General features: G+C 35.9%; 2 protein-coding genes across 3 annotated transcripts in view; one reads left to right on the forward strand and one right to left on the reverse strand.

The window, feature by feature from the left end:
- The window catches only part of LOC145664141 (MAD2L1-binding protein), a 28,325-nt gene extending 11,294 nt beyond the window's left edge, over positions 1–17,031 (reverse strand). Inside the window, exons 1-3 of the mRNA XM_081730540.1 lie at positions 16,500–17,031; positions 12,427–12,522; positions 7,999–8,165 (exon numbers count right to left, since the gene is read on the reverse strand). Of these exons, the coding sequence (XP_081586666.1) occupies positions 7,999–8,165; positions 12,427–12,522; positions 16,500–16,754 (518 nt within the window). The 5' untranslated portion in view covers positions 16,755–17,031. The remainder of the gene's footprint in view (positions 1–7,998; positions 8,166–12,426; positions 12,523–16,499) is intronic.
- Positions 17,032–21,963: 4,932 nt separating this feature from the next.
- Positions 21,964–23,036, forward strand: part of mRRF2 (mitochondrial ribosome recycling factor 2) — a 95,849-nt gene continuing 94,776 nt past the window's right edge. The window contains exon 1 of one of the 2 annotated variants that reach the window (XM_081730541.1): positions 21,964–22,145. The gene's annotated coding sequence lies outside the window, so the exon portion shown is untranslated. The other variant, XM_081730542.1, reaches the window with a different exon arrangement.

Raw genomic sequence — 23,036 nt, forward strand, 5'->3', positions numbered from 1 at the left:
ATCATGCCACTTTCTCCATCACCTCTCTCTCTGTTTTGTTTCATTTTTTCTCCTTTACTTGTTTTTGAGCTTCCTTCTTTCTTAGGTTTTCTAAGTATTGTAATATCCCATGTGAAGTTGTTTACAAACAAATCCACGCATCAAGTGTTTATAAACAGCACATCGTGCTTCATCAAGAGGAACTTCCACCAGGGGGACCTGCAATCACCTGCAGACGACGTTTAGCCCCTCCCACGGAGCAGAAGTTAAATTGAAGCAGCAGCGCCACCGCCACCGAAGGGACGCTATAAATTGGGCAGAAGAATCCAGCTCAGTACCAGTTTTCTGGTGACCCTCCTTTAGTCTGCTACGGGACTCTTGGAGTAACCTAACCCCAGGCCCCTAGTCTGCTACGGCACTACGCCTATCCTATCTCCTGGCTTAGCCTGCTACGGGGCTCTGTTGGCTATTTAACCCGCCTCTGCTTGCTACGGAGCATTGGTTCCTTAATTCCACTCCTCTTAGCCTGCTACGGGGCTCTGTTGGAGGTCCTGTCTGTGACCTTGCGGTCAAAGACCACCTATACTCACCCTGATTCTAGAGAAATCAATTTGTATAGTATTTTTGTAAAAATACTTTTATAGAGGAACTTTTTATAATAAAAATACTGGTAGTGGGAGTCGATTCCGGACGCTCTTTTTATTAACAGCTCTACCTCTTCCTTATATATGAGACAAAACTACACAAAGTTTTACAGTATGCTTTTGTAGTTACGGTAAGCAGACTTAGCAGATGTAAGAAGCTTCTGAGTGAGTAGAACCAGCTCTGGCCTATTTCCAAATTTCTTCATCCCAGACATTATATTTATCTTAGTATTGAGAATTCTTAAAGCCATGAAATATTCAAATTCATCACCTACTCTCAAGAAGAACATACAAGAGATATAACAAAAGACGAACATGATGAACCACACAAACATACACACACAATGTTGAGCGGAGCGTTAACTATTACGAGAGAAGACTAAAAGACTATTATGATAGAAGAAAAAACAGACACAAAAGAGTTCTCAACCCCACCTTGAGAGATTAAGCATTCACCAACCATCCACTGTGCTTTAGAAAGAATAAAAGCTGAAGTGAGAATAAAGCTGATTCTTTCACATGTGGCAGCAAGTACTGAAGCTTTCAGAAGAGTAATGAGTAACAAGTGTCTGCCTTTTTCCATTTATTTTGATAATATTTTTCTTAGAAAACTGCCAACGCAAAACATGAATCACACGAAAAAGTCACTTTACCTCCCAAAAAAGTAACCTTTAGTGACAAATTTGTAAAAAAGTAACTTTTAATGACCAACTTGAAAGAAAGTAACTTTTAGTTAAAAAAAGTGACACGGTATGAGTCCTGCTATACTTTACCTAAGAAAAACTTTACAATATCTTTTCCTCTTACTTATCTTTGATCTATTTGTTCTAGTCAGGGTGGAAAAAAATCATGATTTTTTAAAATTATTTTCGCTGATTTTTTTTATTTAAATCGATATTTTTGATTTAAATCAAATCTTCCTTCTCGCGTAATATAAGTCACGAACTGAAGATAAAACATTAGGAATTAATATTAAATGTTAATTATGCCATTTAAGTGAAAGTATTGGGCTTGAATTTTGAATTGATTGCCAGTCGTTAACTTATTTCAATCCCAAATAGAGATGCAAGGGTTCGGGAAAAACCGTCTTCTTTTTTTTTTTCGGGGGGAAGGGGAACTCGGTTTTTTCTGCTTCGCTTGGGAAATTTTGGGCTTTTTTCCAAATTTTGCTTTAAATTAATAAAACAGGTTTTGTTACGCTTCTCTACAATACAAAAACTCATTTAAGTAGTAGTGGATAAAGATAATAATACAAAACCTCGAAAATAAACATGAATTTCGAAAACATATTTCAAACAATTTTAATTCTTAACACATTTATATTATGAATCCCAAAAAATTAGTATATATTATGAATCCCAAAATGTATATAATAAGTTGCAGTTAAGTTTTAACTTTCATATGCATTATAAGCAATAATAAAAATACAAAAACAAGGAAAAACTGTTACATGACATACAGAATTTATTGTACTGTGTGTGAGTTCAAACAAATAATACATCGGAAAGATAATAATACATTTACTGAACAAACGCACTAAACAAAATTTAAGTTTCGACGCCGTAGCTTTCTCAAAAATAACATGTTCTTCTCTTTGTTCATTACGTATATCAAGTGGCGCAAGTGGTACAAGGTTGGCTTCGCATTCGGGAGGTCATGGGTTCGATTCCCGCTGCCGACCATCCTGACTGGAGTTTTCCAGTGTTCCCCTCAGTCCTACCAGGCAAATGCTGGGATGGTACCTACTAAAGCAGGCCCTGTCCGATACCTTCCCAAATCCTTTCCATGTTGTTGTTAGATTTTCAGCATAAAATAGCCTCTGAGCTACATCTGGTGATTGGTAAATAAATAAATAAATATCATTCCCTCGTCAATCTGTTATAGCCTATAAGTTTATTATTCTGACTTCCGAGACTTTCATAAACATTCGTACTAGAGTAACAATGAAAAATAATCATTGTTTTATTACAATTCAACGTATTACTTTAAAAGACTGAAAAAATGCAATCTTTGTATGGAACGCTCAAAAATCACCTAATTTGTTAATGCACTTCTTGCTTCCGCCTTTGCTACCCCTACAGAAACTTCTTTGAAATGGAACAGAAATGTTGAAAATGTATTTTCTATTCATTCATTACATACGTAATAATCTGTTACTACCTATCAGGTGCTTCGGACCTGCAAAATCGGTAAAGTCTCAAATTCTGTAATGCACAGACTGTTCCTTAAGCTTGTTTCGAGTCAGGAAAGTACTGAATTTTCTGTTCATGGATTATATGCGTAATACCGTTCATCTGAGCGTTAGATTTTCAAGGCTCTGGAATATATAACCACCATCACGGTTTACCCTGTCCTGAAGGTTTCTGAATTTTTAACAAGAATTCAACATGTCATTTCGGAACTTTCCCTTAATAATAATAATAATAATAATAATAATAATAATAATAATAATAATAATAATAATAATAATAATAATAATGATAAACCGACAAAATACATTTAAGTCAAGCACAACAAACATGAGTGAGTGGTTAGCTTTCTCCGCTTCTATTGGGAAATCCGGGATTCAGTCCCGCATTCGACTATTCCGACAAAAGTTCTTAATTCCATCTGTGAATGTGGAGATAGTGCGTGTACTGTGATTCCTGGTTGATTTCATTTCTTATGTTTTTAATTGTTGTTATTACTAATTACCAGCAATTACGGACTTGCGAATGGGGCTAGGGTGGGGATGTCTTTCGGACTGAAACCTGTTCTCCGAAATTACGGAATTTCTAAAACAAACGAAATTTTAGTTACGTCTTTACTCATAAACTTCAAGCTGCCCTCAAATGAAAATCACGCATATTTAGAAAAAACTAACTATTAATAAGAAAAACCCTCCCAAAACACTTTTCTAAATCCGCACTGATTATTTGTATAAAATGGTATTCAAGGTTGCATCGGAAAGATTATTGCTACATCATTACACAGCTACAGTATAACAGAAATGTGGAATTATGCTCTGACGGATATATTGAAAAACGTAAGTTTAACTATGTGCTAGAAACTAGAGAACTAAGCTTTAAGAAATGAAACACGAATAACTAAAAATGAAAGGATCTAAAGAAGAAAAAAATGTCGATAACTCAGAAGTTAAAATAAAGTTATATAGCCTCTAAAATTGCTCTCAAATACTACGTACTTAATGTTTAATTCATAAAACATGTGCTCCATCCCTCATGATGGTGAATTCTAGAGGGAAATATGGCATTTAGGTCATGAAATCTTGTTTAACTATAGAGTATACTATAAGAAAGCTATTTAGATAGGAAAATCATGAAAACGAAAAAAGCCAAAATTTCCGTTATTCCCTTTTTATGTGAAAAACAAAACATCAATTCAAAAAAGCCGGCTATTTTGCATCTCTAATCCCAAACAACGTTTCTTAAGCACTAAGGAAAAAGTACGATGACGTTTATAAACAAAGTTACTAATATTTGGCAGGGGCATACCTAAAATAAATAAATAAATAAATAAATAAATAAATAAATAAATAAATAAAATTGAACTAGCTTGCGGTACGAAATATATATAAAATACGCAAATTTTGCCTAAAGTTATAAAATCTAAAAAATATTTTAAGTTTTGGAGAGGGAATCGGACCCCTTTATAAATATGCCCCTATTATCTGGGAACAAACAAACAGACGCGCACACAAAAGAATTTTCGTCTTAAATGTCCATGATGATTTTCTCGTTATAATTAACGATTTAAAAACCTTATGTTACGAAGATAAGAAAGCAGAATTCCTCCGTTACCCGTTCAAAACGGGATTTTCCCTAATCATCCTCTCCATGAAACACTCGTTTTCATACTGTGCTCTACATACATTTGCATCTTATTGTATTATGATTATCTTCCATAATTGAAATACACACCAGAGGCTGGATTTTACTTATTTTCACTTTAAATTAATTTATTTCGGAATTTGATTTAATTCAATCCACCCTGATATATATATACCGGGTGAGGCATTTAAAACAGTTTTTTTTTTTGAATATCCGGAAAACTACAAAGTTGCTCGTCTCGAAGGGAGACATCCAATGATACCATACTCGACCCCTGCCCCCACCCCCTGGGGCGGGAGGGGGGTCAACTTTGAAATCTTAAATAGGAACCCCCATTTCTTATTCCATATTCTGATTCTCCGTGAAAAAATACGTAAATTTTGTATTGAACATTTTTTTCGTTGCGTGATAGATGGCGCTGTAATCGACAAAAATCAAAATGGTTCACAAACATTTGAAAAATGAGGCATTTAAAAATGTTTTTTCTGAATATCTGGAAAACTACAAATCGGATTTTGAAAAAGTTGCAATAAAAGTTGTTTGTCTCGAAGGGAGACATCCAATGATACCACTCTCGACCTCCTGCCCCCACCCTCCTGGGGCGGAAGGGGGTCAACTTTGAAATCTTAAATAGGAACCCCCATTTTTTATTCCATATTCTGATTCTCCGTGAAAAAATACGTAACTTTTGTATTGAACATTTTTTTCGTTTCGTGATAGGTGGCGCTGTAATCGACAAAAAATTGTTACAAACAGTTGAAAAATATCCCAGAAATATGCATCATATTAAGAAAATTAAAGTAAATAGTTTTGATATATCTGCAAATGCTATCAAATGACACCATAGTTGACTACCGGAACGCTATCTCAGTTATTCTGAAAGGTGGTTATTCTAAAATCTGTAATGAGAAACTGTAATGAACTCAATCAAGTAAAACACTTGATTCTCCAGAACATAATTCATTACTTTGCCCAAATTTTTGGTGTAATTTCTGTTACCGATGTAGGTGAAATTTACTTCAGTTGGACTACGTGGACGTAGTATCTATTAATTTGTTACCTTTGGTTTGCTGATTCAATGTGAGTCCTCTTGCCTCTCACTAAGGAGGTGCTTGTTTCAGGCAGGGGCAGATCCAGGGGGGGGGGGGGCGATTGCCTCCCCCAGAAGAGGAAACTTTCTTATTATATATATATATATATATAAAACTCATCCCAAAGTTTGGAGCCCTTAAAAGTAGCAGTATGACAACCCACCGCCCCCCAGAAGTCGGTCCTGGATCCGCCCCTGGTTTCAGGTAAGTCCCCTTGAGTTTCAATTTGGTGTTTCTTTTAGTTGAGCCTCTTGCATCCTACCATTCGGGTGCTTGTTTTGGGGTTGTCTCTTTGCCTCTCACATATCTTCATTGTTTACTGAACAAACGTTCGAAATGGTCCCCCTTTTCTGCAATACACATTGCAAGTAGGGATGGGCACGAGTTGAGCTTTAACTCGACTCGAGTTGAATTCGAGTCGAGTCAAAGGTAACTTTCTCGAGTCGAGTTCCAAGCCGAGTCACTGTTTTGAGCTCGAGTTTCGAGTCGAGTCGAGTTTGATAAATGACTCGCACGTTGAGCTCTTTTAAACTCGTTTTTAAATCATGACCTGTTTAGATTGGAAAGCGAAAGTCATGAGAAATGTAAGCAGTAATGTCGAATACTTTTAATATTTCTCACGACAGAGGTACATCTCGTGGGGTACGTTTAGTGTATGTCATCTCGTCTCGAAAACGAGACAACAATAGATTTTTATAACGAGACAGCCTCAAATGTCGTGAGCGCCAATATAAGTATATACTGTAATTCTTACCGTCTAGGCTGAGACCTTCACGGTTGACTTTTTGAGCCCCAGAAGAAGCCCAATTCGTGCAGTGATGTCAACTTGCTCGGCTGGTTCAACGGAGCGAACAGCTCAAACCGGCTCGGTTGGGATGGAAAGCCGTCGGCTCGGTTCAATTGAGCCGGCTTGGTTGGGACGAGCCAGCGACTCGGCACAATTGAACCGATGGCTCGAGCCGGTTCCATTCGGATCAGCCACCAGCTCGACTCATGTGAGCCATCGGCTCGAGCCAGCTCCGTTAAAAGCAGCCCATCGACTCGGTTCGACTCAGCTTAACTGAGCCTATGGCTGAGCCGGCTCGCTTGAGTGAGCTGTTGGCTCACTGTTCGGTTTGGCTTGATAGTGAATAAGCTATGAGCCGAGCCGCTCGAGCCGATGACAACCTTAAACCCGGACCGAGCAGTTTTGAACATGTTTGACCGGCGGATGTTCAATACAAAAGTTACGTATTTTTCCACGGAGAATCAGAATATGGAATAAAAAATGGGAGTTCCTATTTAAGATTTCAAAGTTGATCCCCCTCTCACCCCAGGGGGTGGGGGAAGGGGGTCGAATGTGGTATCATTGGATGTCCCCCTTCGAGACAAACAACTTTTATTGCAACTTTTTCAAAATCCGATTTGTAGTTTTCCAGATATTCAGAAAAACAGTTTTAAATGCCTCACCCGGTACATATATATATATATATATATATATATATCGTGGTAGTACCAATCTTAGATTTTATTTTCAAGTTAAATCTGATTCTCATTTTTAGTTTATGAAATAAGAAAATACGGAAACAAATTCACTTGTAAATAACTATATCTGATAACTATAACTATATTAGATCACGATGTAAATTCTATTATACAAGCATATCTATGAATTTGTCTTATGCGCTTGTGACAGCTTTACTTAACATAACTGAACTCATCACGAAAAGGTGGCATAGACATACTTCTTTCTTTCTAAATTCCAAAATTTATTCTGAAACTTGTAAAACCCAAACTTAAAATACTTGTGTTACTGCACGTGGCTTTACGTCACACTCACGAGCTTTTAGATTATCAAGTTCAGCAGAGATCCTGATATAAAATAGTAGGTAATTTCAAGAAAGAGGTAGTGCAGTTTATCTGGGAGTTCATGCAGTTTAGGAAGTTCATGGAGTTAGTTCAGCAGTGGTACTCAGACATAAGATCTCTGTCCATTGTCGTCATGGAAAAAGTTTTGTATTCCTTTCAAAGTTTAACACCGCCGAAACAGTGTTCTTTATAACCAGTAAATGACTAGTAAAGAACTGCTAGTCATTAGAACTCTGTCTCCAAGGTAATAATTCACCACCAACAAGAAAATATCAGGGTCAGAGCTGAGCAGTAATCAAAAGCATGGAATTGGAAGATTCATCTTTATCAGAACTTACCAGGTATGTGTCAGAGAAATCTGTTTGTGCTAGGCTTTCCAAGTGCATAAGACAATTCACTAACAGACACATAAACTTACGCAAAATTAAACTCTGTTAAAACTGTTTTAAGTTTGATTTATGAGATTTAATTATTGTACCTCTCGTAACACACCCCAAATCAGAATCTAGAATTACAAATAATCTCATACTTTAACAATATTAAAACTTCCAAATACAGATATGAAACGTACTTACTATATCTAAGTATAAAATATAACCTCCTTACCTCAACAAATTAATCAAGCATCTCTGAGTCAAATCTTGGTTTTCTGACAAAGCAGTCGAACACTTTGGTAGAATAATTCTATAAATATCTTTAGGACTGAAGGGAGTTGCTCCTATTAGTAACGCAATTTCATGAACTTCTGTTTGTTGAAGCTCCTCTTCTATACCCTTTAATAAAGACATTTACTTATAAGACAAGTTCACTGTGTATAGAACATATATGTGTGTATACAAATACCTTTCTAGATTTTCTGCATAAGAAACAATCAATTACATTACTATATAAGAAAAGTAAGACGTACAAATACATCAGAAAAACTTTTAATGGTAAAGGTTGTTTGGGCATTTTAAAAAGCAACTCAATTTATTTGACTCGCGTGCAAAACTTAAAAACGAGATAAATAAAGTGACATAAAATATTGTGTAGTCGATGAAAATACAAAATAAAAAAAAAAAGAAACCAAATCTTTAAGTTTTACGTCCCACGGTCATGCCAGCTAGGCTAAAGGAGACGGTGATGATGAGAAATGAATGAAACGGTGGAATGAAGAAAATGGGAGAACCCCGAGAAAAACCACGCACACGGTGTTTGTTCACCACAAAGCTCACTTGGTGCGAGTTGGGATCGCACCCTATGCACCAGAAGTAAACACTCTACCATTGAGCCACCGCGGCCCCTCCATGGAAATAAAAAGCAAGGCAGCATGTTCTCAGAGGTCATCCATACTTGCACAGGGAAGAAGACGTTGCACAGTGTGACCGTAATACCGAATGGGTCCGCTTTCCCAACACGAAGCAGCTGAATGAAAGGAACGAGAAAGTGTGTGTCAAAGATCTATAAAGGTGCGTTGTTGTGGTGCCTGGAGACATCTGGATGACTTCAGTCGGCAAAGAAACGTTGGGGAACTAGAGAAATGTCGCTCAGAAGTTTGGTATTGAACACAACATTGTTTCATGTGTATGGGTACTGTTCCAAACCACAGCCAATGCTATGGTAAGGAGAGTTTGTGGTCAACTACAGCAGCGGACGACCACTACATCGTGCAACAGGCAAGAAAGGACGTCGAACACATTTATCAGGACTACAAGGCTCCCGAATCTCACGCCCTACAATGCATAACGGTGGTCTCTTTGCCCAAGAGCAATTATGTTGTGTTTCGTTGACATCCGCATGTGTTGGTGCTAAGAACATCAAGACTGGATTGAGGAGTGATTATTGGACGTACACTCATCTGGCGAGAGGAGAGAACAGGCAACGAACCCAGGAACATAATTGTTTTAGTAGTTCAGTTATTCTTGTGTGGAGAGGCGTTATGTTGCATGGACAAACAGAGCTCCAAATTTTTGAAAGCCAAAAACTCACCAGTTAACATTATTGTGACTCTATACTACCTCACCATGTGCGTCTAGTTGCAGTCGGCTCCGACTTTATTCTTATGGATGATAATGCGCGACAGTATCGAACAGCGCACGTCTCGCGCTCTCGGAACCCTTAGAATGAGAGGATATTCGGTGAATGGACTGGCTGTTCATCCCTCCGACTTGAATCCCATCGAGCGCATATGGGATGCAATAGAGAGACGTCTTACAGCACACCAGATACACCAAGAACCAACCAGCAGTTGTGAACAGCGCTGGTGAAGGAACGGAACTTCATTCCGCAACTATTACCAACCTTGTGAACAGAGCATACACCCTTATCCGTGGTGATCACAGCCTTCTAAGGACCATTCCACGCCTTCTGTAATGTCAGGGGAGCATCATGAGACGCAGCGCTTCCCGTATGTTAGTGCCTCTGTACAAGCGCCATTTTTAGTCCTCTAATCACGTGTTTCTTCCTGTATGATGCTGTTTCCTGCATCACACTGTAGCACTACTTTCTATGTACGGTCCACGTCTCACTGAGCTATCCATTTGGGAGTGACACAGCATGCGAAACTTACTTTCGACCGTAAGTATTGCACACCAGTGTATTTTACGAAATAGTTCAATATAAATAGAGTATAGGTTTAAATTCTCAAAATGAACATTGAAGTAGTAGTTAGTTACACTTCATCCAAATATTTATTCAATAATCTACATATAATGTTTATGTTTCACAATAATAAACTATACCCATATATTCACAGACGGTAAAATCAGACAACGTTCAATTCATTATCAAAACTTTTTGTTTTCTGTTCTTAGTTATAGTTTGATGCTTTCGTTTACTGAATCCATCATATATATTAACATGTACACGCACCTACTCTTCCGAGACACAGCGTTTTAACAATTTTTATATTAAAAAATTATATTTATCTGTATATTATCAATTTGCATACTATTTTTATCATCAATTTGCATAATAGTTCATGCAGGATCGGATACCAATTTAAATAGTAGGTCCTGTATCACATAGCTTCCGTGCTGAGAAGGAACGTTCCAATGATGCTGTCAATATTTCCCTATCCTTGTTGCATATATTCTTACTGTTGTAATACTACTTTAAATTTGACGTATTTCTGACTCTTCAAATGCAGTATGGGCCTTAATTTGAGAAACATTGACTAACAAAATGGTCTTTGGGCTTTGTTTCAAATAGATTTAAAATGGAAATTTATAATAGGTTGACTACATTGATCTTTCAATATTGCTAACACGGCATGTTCATATGCGATGGACTGGAAAATTCCATCTTGAATAGTACTCAATACGTTTTCAAATGCACAAATAGACACAAGCATTTATTACTGAAATCATATGTCAGTTAGTTTTTATATTTTACTTCTACCACGTCTGACAGTATCGCTTCTTATGAGTCGGTAAAAACATTGTTCAGTAATCTAGATGTTTTAAGTTGCTGTTTAGACGGATGCAGCGCTAAACTTACCACAGGTAATGTGTTGTTTGTGTGCGTGTGAGAAAAAGAGAGAATGTAAAATAATAAAAAGTTCTTACCAAATAGAGAATATAAGATTTTCTCGTTTTCAACCAATTTTAAAGAAAAATTCTCGCATTTCCGCCACTGCAGAATTTCACGTTAACTGGCAAGACTGATCCTACCCGTAATCATACGGGCTGGATTTACCAAAACAAGTTAAAACCTACCCTAATTCTAGTTTAATACTAGTAATAAGTACACTCAATTTAAAATTCCTTTTTGGTTATTATCACACTAAAATAAAAACTCGTTAATTCGCACGCGTGGTACTCCGAACAGCTTCCAGTCATTGTCTGCACATACGTACTGTACTTTTAGATCAAAAAAGCAGGTCAAAAAAAACGATTAAAGACTTTTTCAAACGACTTTTGCTTACATAAAGTTACTGTACTGTAGTATTTAAAGAACAATAACATAGGAATTTCGTTTTGTAGTAGGTCTTTCGTGTAATTTTTCAATTTATTGTACGTACATACTATCAGTAAATTTATGTACTTATTTTAAGCTTGTTTCGGGCGGATTTTTAAGCATGCCTTACTAAGCCGAACATTTTGATAATCCGAACAGCTCGAGCAAACAAATATTAGGATTAACAAGGTTAAACTGTACTAAGAGTTGAATTTTCTTTTGTGGATTAGTTGCATTTTCCACGATGAAAAAAAAAAAAAAAAAATGAAAGCAACTAAAGATTACTAAATTATTATTTCTGTAATCCTTTACTAATATATAAGGATGGATCATTTTTATAGATCCACGGGAATATCTCGAAAACTACACACTGGATCAAAAGAAATTGTGAATGAAATTTGTTCGTCTCGAAGAAGGTCATCCAATGATATTAAACTTGACCACTCCTCTCGCCTCTTTGGGCTGGAACTGGGGGCAACTTTGAAATCTTAAACAATACTTAGTTTTTATTGCAGATTCAAATTCTCCAGAAACAATTAGGTTGGAGAGTAGGAAGTCAACCTTGAAATCTTTATTGAGAACTCTTATATTTTATTGCAGATTTGAATTCTCTAAAACAAGCATCCCTAAAGTGAAACGCGAGAGGACTCACTTAAAACAATCACTCCAGAGGGATCAGAAAACTACTACGCACACGTTGTTGCTTTTGAGCAGCGCTAAAAGTACTCTAATTATTTCGACTTAAGTCAATTTAATGTGATCTTTTTCCAAAGAATCCACATCCGCAATAAAAAATAAAGAGTTCCCAATAAAGATGTGAAACTTGATTTCCGATTAGATCTGACGAAGATATCTATATGTGTACCAAAATCAATGGCCCTAAGTGACCGATTTTTATGCAAAAATCCGATGATTGACGCACACACACACATTATTTAACATATTACGTATAGATTGATTTAAGAAATATCAGTTGTTGTTTACACCATTCATATTATATCTGGACATCATATAATAAGTATTTCTCGTGTATGACATTATTTTTATTTTACTTAATGAATAGTAATAGTAATAATAATAAAATTAATAATCGCTTACCTTGAAGATATCGTCCATCAATTTAATTGCCACAGAAGCTTGTTTTTGAAATTTCAAATTTTGTTGTGACTTTTTCACTCTTGCTGAATGAGTTTCCTATAATCGATATAAAAATAATAAATAAAGAGTCAAAATCAAATAAATAACAAATATGTACACAATATCCAACGAAAAGAATACGTTTCTATACATGAAATGTATACCTATTGAAAACAGGGTTGGCAACGGATAGTTAAAAAAAAAAAAAAACTTTTTACGAGTCGATTCAACCATTTAAAAATCCACCAAGTATTCTTTTCTTCTTCTTTTTTCTATTTTTGTTCTTCAAAGATTTTTTCAAATGAGAACAATTCATAGAATGGCATAATACTGAAAACTATTGGATTTTAGAACGCATGTAAAGACTTATTATTATGAAGACCTCTGTCCCTTTCTGTAGGAACTCAGATAACAATAAGGTTATTATTTTTCTTTTCTTTTCTTTCTTTCTTTTTAGTTTAGCGTCCCTTTCAGCAGCAAGCCTATATGACACGGGATCTACTGATTAACGTGGAATCCGAACCACATTGCTCCCGCCGGGAATCGAACCCGGGTCATCCATGCCAAAGGTTTGTGCGCTAACCGGTTAGCTACGAAGGAGCTCAGGTTATTTTTTTATTTGATTTTGGGGTATTGCACCGAAATTTATACGTTTTATCTCAATTTGGTTGCACGAACATTTTTAAAAATTCACATATATTGGTACATTTTTCAATGGTATGATTAGAAATATTAGATTTCATTCCGAATGCTTACGGTGGCCATATTTCCAATATGGAGTGTAGCAACTCATGAGAAAATCAGGATGCACGCGAAATACAATATCTCAGAAATGAAAAGGGATACTGATATGGTACAAATACCAGTGGAAAAGTTAAGAAGTTTAATGCAGCACTAAAAACTTTTTACCACCTCAATTTCAAATGCCTCAAATAATACCAGTCATAAAGGAGCATCAGCCATATTACCATTTTTAAGCCCCGAAAATTCAGGGAAGGAGTTGAGCCAAAAAGTCCTATATAGACCATGCAATGTACAGATGGACGAAATAGAATATCGTAGAAATGAATAATGGCCACAAACGGAATGTTGCCAATGTTTGCACTTTAATATCTCTGGTAGGAAAAGTACGAAAATTCGGAAACTTACGTTCAATGACTTTTAGTTCATAATGTACTTGGTAAAAAAGAGTTGACAAGTATGCAAATTGTAACGTTGGACAGATACGCATAAAATGATGTCAAGATGCAGGGCAATGGCATATATTTCTTTTAGGTACAACACGTACAATACGGGAAAATGGAACTGAATATGACTAGAACAGTAAAATACCATGTCACTAATAAAACACGAACAAGAAACAAGTTCTAACAAGCACGTATAACTAGTCTAATAACGTGCACGTCATTGCATGTCTGATTATGACATCACACTGCACGCATTTGGATGAAACAACACTATCTGGCAAGTTTGAACATCTCTACCGCTGAAACCAGCTCGTAGCAAGACCTGGGTTTAGGTGCGGTGTGTGATGAACAGTTGTGTGTTGGATATTGAGTATGTTAGATGGAGAATGGAGTGTTCTGTCGGACAGTATGTTCAAGAAGACTGTCATAACAATACATATGGGAAAGCGAATAGACATTTAACTCCAATGAGTGACAAGTGAGGCTGATCAAGAGATTTTACAATTAAGAGTAGACAAAACAACTCCAAAAAGTGTGTACGTATCACAAAAACAAGTTTCTTGTCGTTTACTTTTTATCATTATTATTTTTTACAAGTGTGTTACTATCCCCTTCAATACCCGAGAGGTCGGAAGAACGTGGGCAAAAAACGGCTGCGTGGGAATGAGTGATCATCTATAAAAAGAAGAAAAACCAACCGGTGGAACTTATTCCTTATAAGTTTTTTTTTTTTTTTTTTTTTTTTTTTTTTTTTTTTTTTTTTTTTGTCCAACGTACTACAAAGAAATATTTGTTTGTGCAGATGTAGATAATATGAAACCAGGAAGTGACCAAGAGCATATACCTGAAGAATCTAACCTAACAGAAGTAGATGAGGTGTGTTCTATATGAGGTAATATGTTACCAGTATCAAAACTAAAACTACTTAGTGTTGAAAAACAGAAGGGTATCACGTAAAAAGCATAAGAGAATAACAAACACAGTGCGAAGAAACTTGGAGCAATCGTTATCAGAAAGTGTGATTGTAGATGGAAAAGAGTAATAATAAAGTTTCGAATGGCAATCAGTATCTCCCCCAAACCTGTTGGCTGCTCCGGAGTCGGTACTGTGGCTTATAGTGAGCCCTTCTAAACGACCTCGTTTGTGTGTTACCCAATTTCGCTGACGCGCCTGCTCCATATCTACGCACACCCTCGCCATCGCTCTGGCTCCTGTCCTGACTAGGTTAGTATTTGTTCATTTTTAGTGGCCACCTACCCCTTACGTTCATGTTTTATGACACACACCCACACTGTATTTATACCCATGACCACATTACAGTTACAAATAACGGACCGCAATCACTACCAAGTGATTTGCGGGAGAAACTAAATAATACCCGAAGTTTCTTGTATATTTATTGCGAAAATTAAGTTTATGCTTGGCAATATTGGTTGAATATTATACGAACCTGATGATGGTTGTAGAACATCCAACCGAAACACTGCAAAGGGTAAATTAAACTTAAGCAGTAAACAGATAAAGACGAAGTCATGACTCCCCAGACGCACAACTAGCCATGGAAATCTAATTTCAAATTCCCCAGGAGTTGCAGAGCCGGAGCTAGCGGACACGCTAGTTGTACGTCTCACGAACATGTTATACAGGCTAACCCATCAGAGCTGAGAGTTGGTAAAAGGTGGGAAGAAACTATAACACCAAAAAATCCTCGTCACACGGTCTGGTATTGAACCAGGAGCCCTCGTAGTTACCGTCAGCGCTCTGAGATAATGTCCACGCTGTAATAACCAGTGACAAGAGGTTAGAGCGCAATTATCTGTCTCTACTACTTACGCTATATACGACAAAAGTCCTTCTTCCTTTATGCAGGACAAGGAAATTAGAGCTTAATTTCTATTTCTACATTATTACTTTAGCAAGACGCATGTGTACATAACTAATGGTAAGTACTTTAGGCAATTCATACATACATACATACATATATATATATATATATATATATATATATATATATATATATATATATATATATATATATGAATTGCCTAAAGTATTATAATGACAATTTTTGGCATTTAATTTCATAGTTAGGCTTATTAGAGATAAATATTAAGTAGTGAAAAGTTAGGAAAGGTTTTTAGGTACCTTAAGGACTTGAACCATTGAATGAATTGCTTAAAATAAATTCTTGCCTATTTTTTAAACTACCTTAGCGTTAATTTTTCCCTGTGAACAATAAACGGGATAATTTTAGAACTGGGGGGCAAACATATATATGTATGTATGTATGTTTACAGAAGAAATAAGTTGGGTTACAGGGTGTTTACTAAAATTCTAAAATTAAAATTTCGTGACCTTTTCTTTACCAAACCCTAACATCTCGTAACATTCTTAAGAGCAAATTTGGGTGTGAATTAAGCTAAATTTTTTATACTTGCGATAGAAGCATGCTTTGCCTGAGATTTGGAAGCGTCTGAAACCGACCATATATAATTTTGGTGGTGAATTTTGACGCTTTATAGAACAAAATTTTCTAGTTGTACTTATATTTGTACAGATTTAAAAATCGTGACCGAAAAGCTAAATTTCTTGACTTTCATGACCGATAGACACCCTGTGTTACCTAAGGGTAATTACTAAGTACTAACATAACGTAACCTAAACTAACCTAATCTAATCTAGCCTAAACCAAAAAAATATACAGAACATAGCAAGATAGCACGAATTTTAAGCAAAATATTCTGGCCCCCCAGTTCCAAAAGTATGTCCAATAAATTAAACCACTAAATTCTCCAAATCATGACTACCCTAAATTATACAACAGCATCCCTAAATATAACAAATTACCTTTTGTGATGAGTTATCAGTGCCATCTGACTGGGATTTATCATCTTGTTCGTGTGATAAATCAACTGCACGCTTCAAAAATTCATACGGATAAGGAATTTGTTGCTTTTGGTATATTACATACTTAATAATTTCAATGGCAAGTTTTGAGCAAATTTTATGACTTATGACACTTGGACATTTTACGTTCACTACAACTGGACAAGCATTACTAGCATTAATTTTCGATCTCGAAGCTCCAGAAACACTATTCATCCTCTAGGAAAATTAAAGCATCTATATTGACATAGAACAAAAATTTTGCATTTAGTGACCAGAGTAATATTTGTTTTTGCTGAAATACTTGTTTGGATGAAATTTTGTTCGCTAAACCACAATAATATGTACTTCTGTTATTCTATATTTGTATAACTACTGACAATTTTGTCCTTTTTCTTCATAAAATATAATTTAAAAAAAAAATAATGTTAAAAGTTAATCACAAACTTGCCACATACACAAATCTGAACATTGAAATGCGCCGCTTTTCAATGTTGCTAACTCGTATACGAAACAAATTACAAAACATATTACTCTTCTACAGAATATTTGGTGTTACTTTAATTCAATTTCGTACTTTTTCTATTTACCTTCTTTTCTAAAATTGTTCATCTTGGTTATTTTCTTTTACTTTCTTATAACTTCTTTTGCGACGAAAATAACATCTCCTTCTTATATATTGTGAAATTCTTTAGAAGTTTAATATGATGGAGACTTGGAAGTACTTGCAGAACTCAGTAGCAGAAACACAATATGTAGAACTCATTCAGTTACACTTTTCGCAATTAAATTTGCGGCGTGCAAACTAACGCAATTAAAAGTAATAACATATGCTAACACCTCGATAAGGTATTTGTAGTTTATGACGGTATAAATTTGTAAAATTTACGGAATATGTTACTTGGTTTCACGACAGGGTTATACAAATAAGTACTAATCAAAATGTATCAAAATATTATACCTACCTCTCACGTGTATAATAGGGTAGAAATACGAAATAGAAAGTGTGCTCTTTATGACGCAGTACTCAGTAAATAAAACGCAATTACGTAAGTATTATTTGAAAACAGTGTAGAGAGTGAAGACATATTTGTCGCAAAACTGCCACACGCAAGGCATATGATTTTATGCCATATAAAATGTTTTCCAAGTATTGCAGTTTATGCATATACCACCGTTGCTGACGCTCATGCTTCCTACGGACACACCCTCCTGAGACCATGCCCTGACTCAGTTAGATAGCATTCTTGGATTTTAGTGGCGACTTAGCAGAAGTGGTTTGTGTATTTAAGTTAGCACAGATTGGTTTGTATATTTAAGTTGCAGGGCCGGCTTTAAGCCGATTGGACCGATTGCTCCCAATCAGGCCCAGAGCTAGTGCTGTCTACTCTACTCTCCAGTGTCATTTTAACAGTATATTAGGCCCCTGAGCAAACAAGTGTGTTGTGGTCCCTATGATTAAATTTTGCTCCTAATACATGTAATTATTAACATGCCATTCTGCTCGTGGGGCCCCCAACTCTGCAGAGACCCCGGCCAAGTGGCTATGATACCGGTAAGATGGCTCTGCTACTCTCGGTTGTCAACATCCATGGACTCCACAAGGTAGGGTATCGCCTCTCCCTAACAAGTAATTGAATACTTAGTTTGTGTTCAGTTTCCGGGCATAAGCAAATATTTTCTGCACTTAATATTGCAGTAGTTTCTTTCTATTTTTTTTTCTTTTTACGTTTACAGCTTCTGTTGTAAAAATATATATTATGTCCTGGAAGTGAGAGGATCTGAACACACATGCGAAGTTTGTCGACTTTTCCCGGCACACCCTGTATATGAATACGTAATAACGATATACACATAAGTTTGTAAATGATGCGTTTGAAATGTTTAGTATCACATACACGTATTTTTTCATGAAAATTTAGAATTTATCTTCATAAACACCTCCTCATCATTATCATAACAAAAAATCTGAGAGTGATACGAAAAAAACTTACTGCATTTTCATTTCCAGGACGTTTGGTTTAGTCTATTGACTTTCACACATTATTTAAGGGAATATTTTGATTGCTATCCATTTTGACTGCAAAATCCATATTAGACTTTTGAAAGGAAGTGAAAATTATATATATATTTGTGTATGTGTGCGTGTGTTCTATAGATCTTGGTGCAAATTAGTTGTAAACGTGAGACTCCGCAAAATGTTCCCAATCAGGTCCCGCACTTCCTAAGACCAGCCCTGTTAAGTTGATTCGTGTTTTATACACTGTAGTTGTTTTATACACAGCCGTATGTCCACATGTTGTATTTATACTCAGCTCTCCTAAATACAATCTGAGTCCCTTACTGCAACAACTAATTTAAGAAATTATTTCTTACTTGTTTCTGTGGCCCAAGTCAATTAACTGGGACTCTGCTGAAGCGAGAAGTACATTTGGACTCCGATTCAGATGTACAGGTTTGCATTCTCGATTGGTCTAATTTAGTGGGAACTACGCCTACGGCTAACGAGAAAATAAATCTTCAACCAGACTCAAATGAAACCATAGTAAAACGTCATATTTCCTCATTATTGCTTTCAACTCATAAGATCAAAGACAAGGCCAGATACTTCGCTGTTTCGTCCCCAGAGAACAATGGCTGGCTTACCGTCATCTTCTGTTGGTCTTCATCGAAGTTTTCGTATAGCTACATATCTACGGATAGGACTAGATATTTGCGTACCACACCGTTGTCATGCTTGAAATGATGCTCTTGTCATTAAGAGAGGTTTACATGGCTTATCATGCAAGAGCAGCGCATGTAGACAATCACGGCACCCAAGCGTGAACGATATCATTTTGAGAGCTCCCACACCTTCAGATGTCCCATCAGTACGAGAACCAAACGGATGCAGTCGTTCAGACGAAAAAAGATCAGATGTAATGATGGTGGTACCTTGGAAAAAAGGAAAAACTAGTTTGGGACTTCACCTGCACAGATACTTATGTTCCCTTCAATCTTCCACATTCGTCAACTCGCGCAGGTTTCGTAGCTGCTAGAAAGGAGATCGAAAAAAAGGAATAAATATATTAACCTCCTTGATAAATATTGGTTTGTTCCAATTGCCATAGCGTCATCCGTCACTCAAAAGGTACTATACTTGGGGTCAAGAAGGAGCTAATTTTATGAATACAATAGGCTATCGTATATCACTTATATCGGAAGATAAACGATCTACGTATATCCTTCCTTATTCGACGGATCAGTATCACCGTTCAACGGAGAACGTTTCAGTCATTTTGTGTACGTTATGGGGCGTTTACACTTGGTCGATTTAGTCGCACGGCTAAATCGACTCGCTGCATTTGCGACTAAATCGAAGCAACTAGACTGAATGAGATCGATGGATGTGTTCAATTGTTTCAACCGAAATTGAATGCTCCTTGTCGACTCGCTCTCCTCTGGTCGATTCGAAATCGACTGGCAATTTTAAAGATGTCCAAGCAAAAAGTAATTGGTACAATTTGCGGTGTTATAGCAGAAGAAAATAGAATCGACCACAAAAAATAGAACGCCTTTCAATTCAGTTGCTAGTCGATTAGTCGCTTTCGATCAGGGTGGAAAAAAATCATGATTTTTTCAAAAAAATCATTTTTGTTGATTTTTTTTTGATTTAAATCGATTTTTTTGATTTAAATCAAATCTTTTTTTTTTCGTATAATACAAGTCGCGAACTGAAGAAAAAACATTAGGAATTAGTATTAAATGTTAATTATGTCATTTAAGTGAAAGTATTGGGTTTTAATTTTGAATTAATTCCCAATCGTTAACCTATTTTAATACCAAACAGTTTCTTAAGTATTAAAGAAAAAGTACAGCAATGTATATCAACATGACACTTTTCTTTTCACGAAAGTTACTGATATTTGACAGGGGCATATTTTTAAACAATTGGGACTAGCTAGCGGCACGAAATACATATAAAATACGTAAATTTCGCCTAAAATTAACTAACTCACTCTATGACCTATGGAACCCGGAGGTTCAATGCCATGTTCACAAAAGATCACCACTAACTTCTATCCTTAGTCAACTGGATCCAGTTTGTACTTTGTATTCCTATTTCTGCGAGATGCAACTTAATATTGTCCTCACATCTGCGCTTAGGCCTTCCTAATGGTCGTTTTCCGATTGGACTTCCAGTTAAAACTGAAAGCGTTCCTACTTTCTTCCATTCTCGCTACATGTCCTGGCCACCTGAGCCTCCAAGATTTGATGACCCTAACAATATTTGGTGAATGGTATAAATTATGCAGTTCCTCATCATGAAGTTTTCGCCATTCCTCATTTCCGTTCCTTGTGGTTCCGAATATTCGTTTCAGGATTTTATTCTCAATTACTTTCAGTCTGCGTTCTTCCCTCAGCGTAAGCGACCATGTTTCACAACCATACAGCACAACAGGCATAATTATCGTTTTATATATTTTAAAGCTTCAAATTCCTCGACACAATTCACGACGATAAGAGATTTTGAACTGAATAATAACACGAATTCCCTGCAGGGATTCCAAAATAAAAAAATCAAGATGATCAGTTCCAGAAGAAGAAACACTTGTGATTGTTAAAAATATGCTTTATGTGACATGAAAAACAGTTCAAATGCGAGTTGTCCGTGCATTTAAGACATCTATACATAGCAGGTACGTTTTTATACTTTTCTGTTGGCTATTTTATTTCCTCTAACAATTTTTTCTACACAGGTGCGGCAAATTTTCTGCGATCACATCGCAGATCGCGGCATGTTCTGCAATGGGGTCAAGTATCCACTTTATCAAAAGTATTATTTGATATTTTAACGCATCCAAAATTTGTCGTATTACGATCCCGAGGAACTTCTATGTATTTAGTACATAAATTTCGCCCAAAATTTTAAAATTATTTTTTTTTTTGTTTCGGAGAGGGGATCGGACCCCTCTAAATACGCGCCTATTATCTGGAAACAAACAAATAGACGTGGACACAAAAGAGTTTTCATCTTAAATGTCCATGGTGATTTCCCCGTTGGAGTAGAAATTTTAAAACCCTGTGTTACAAAGAGAAGAAAGCAGGGTTCACCCGTTCCCGTTCAAACGGGATTTTCCCTGATCGTTCCCTACATGATACTCGTTTTCATACTGTGCTTACATACATTTGAGTCTCATTGTATTATGATTATTATCTTCCATAATCGAAATAACAGAAGAGAAACGGGATTTTACTTACTTTCACTTTAAATTAATTCATTTCGGAATTTGATTTAAATCAACGATTTTTATTTAAAAAATCAAGTGATTTAAATCTTGATTAAAATCGTGATTAAAGAAGAATCGAATATTAACGACTCGATTTAAAAAAAAAAAAAAAAAAACTTTCGAAGGCAGTAAGTGTGCATTCTTTGCTGACAAAAGTTCATGTTCCAATAAATTGGGTTAGCATGCGTAGGAGGAAGTATTTTCTATAAGGATTTTCCTTCCAGGGTTTTTTCGATAAAAATTCCTATTACATTCATGGTCATGTTGCTCAATATTGTAAAATTGTGTCGTCCGCTTGCAGTGTTGTCGAATATATTTTTGCCCTTGTACTAACACGGTAAGAAGGACTGTTGTACCGATGATAATAGTTGTAGTATAAGCTTATTTCTCTTAACTTTAAATGTTCAAATAAGAACCAATTGAAAATAATACTTCCATTGAAAGTATTTTAGCATGCTTTAGGAGTTTACTTTTTGTTCACGGTAAGCGGTGAAGAAAGACGAAACACTACAATGGAATGTAAAAGGCGGTACAGATCAGTAATAGATTAACAAGATTTTGAATATTTACATGTGAAACCTATTACGTGAAGGGAATACGATTAGAATTAGGATTAGAGAATATTACGAATAGTGCCGTGGTTTGTGTTAGAGATCGTAATTTTTCTGTTAAAATGAGTGTGCGCATATAAAAGGGTAGTGTATAGGATATTATATTTCAGTGTCGGATGAATTTTACAATGATGGAAATCATTATTTCATGTTTACAAGTGTATGGAAGCATTACAAAAGAAGTTAAAAGGAATGAATGCATATCAAAGATAACTGTGTAACATACCAATTTCGTCCACTGGCAAAATATTTCTGAACGATAAAGAAAACCTGTATTTTGTGTTCATAAATATAGAGTTAAAAGAAAATATGTTGTTTAGCAGAAGGGGTCCAGCTATTTTTTCTAAAAAAAAAAAAAGTGTTACAAATTCAGTAGTTTCTGTTCATATTAAGTTAGTTTATTTTAGATTATATTAGTCTAGGAGTCCAGTGTAATTTTCGAAAAAAATGATGGGTCTATTTCGCTTATTTCTATTAATACTAGGTTAGTTCAGATTAGTTTAGGTTAGTTTAAGTTAATTTAGTTTACTTTGTTAGATTTGGTTAGGCTATGTTAAACCTAAGTACTTGCATCTTCCATTTCTCCCTTAAATTTTGCATTTTTTACGTCCTTCTGG

Source organism: Thermobia domestica, chromosome 11 (assembly GCF_964235325.1).
Source record: "Thermobia domestica chromosome 11, izTheDome1.hap1.1, whole genome shotgun sequence".
Classification (NCBI taxonomy): Eukaryota; Metazoa; Arthropoda; class Insecta; order Zygentoma; family Lepismatidae; genus Thermobia; species Thermobia domestica.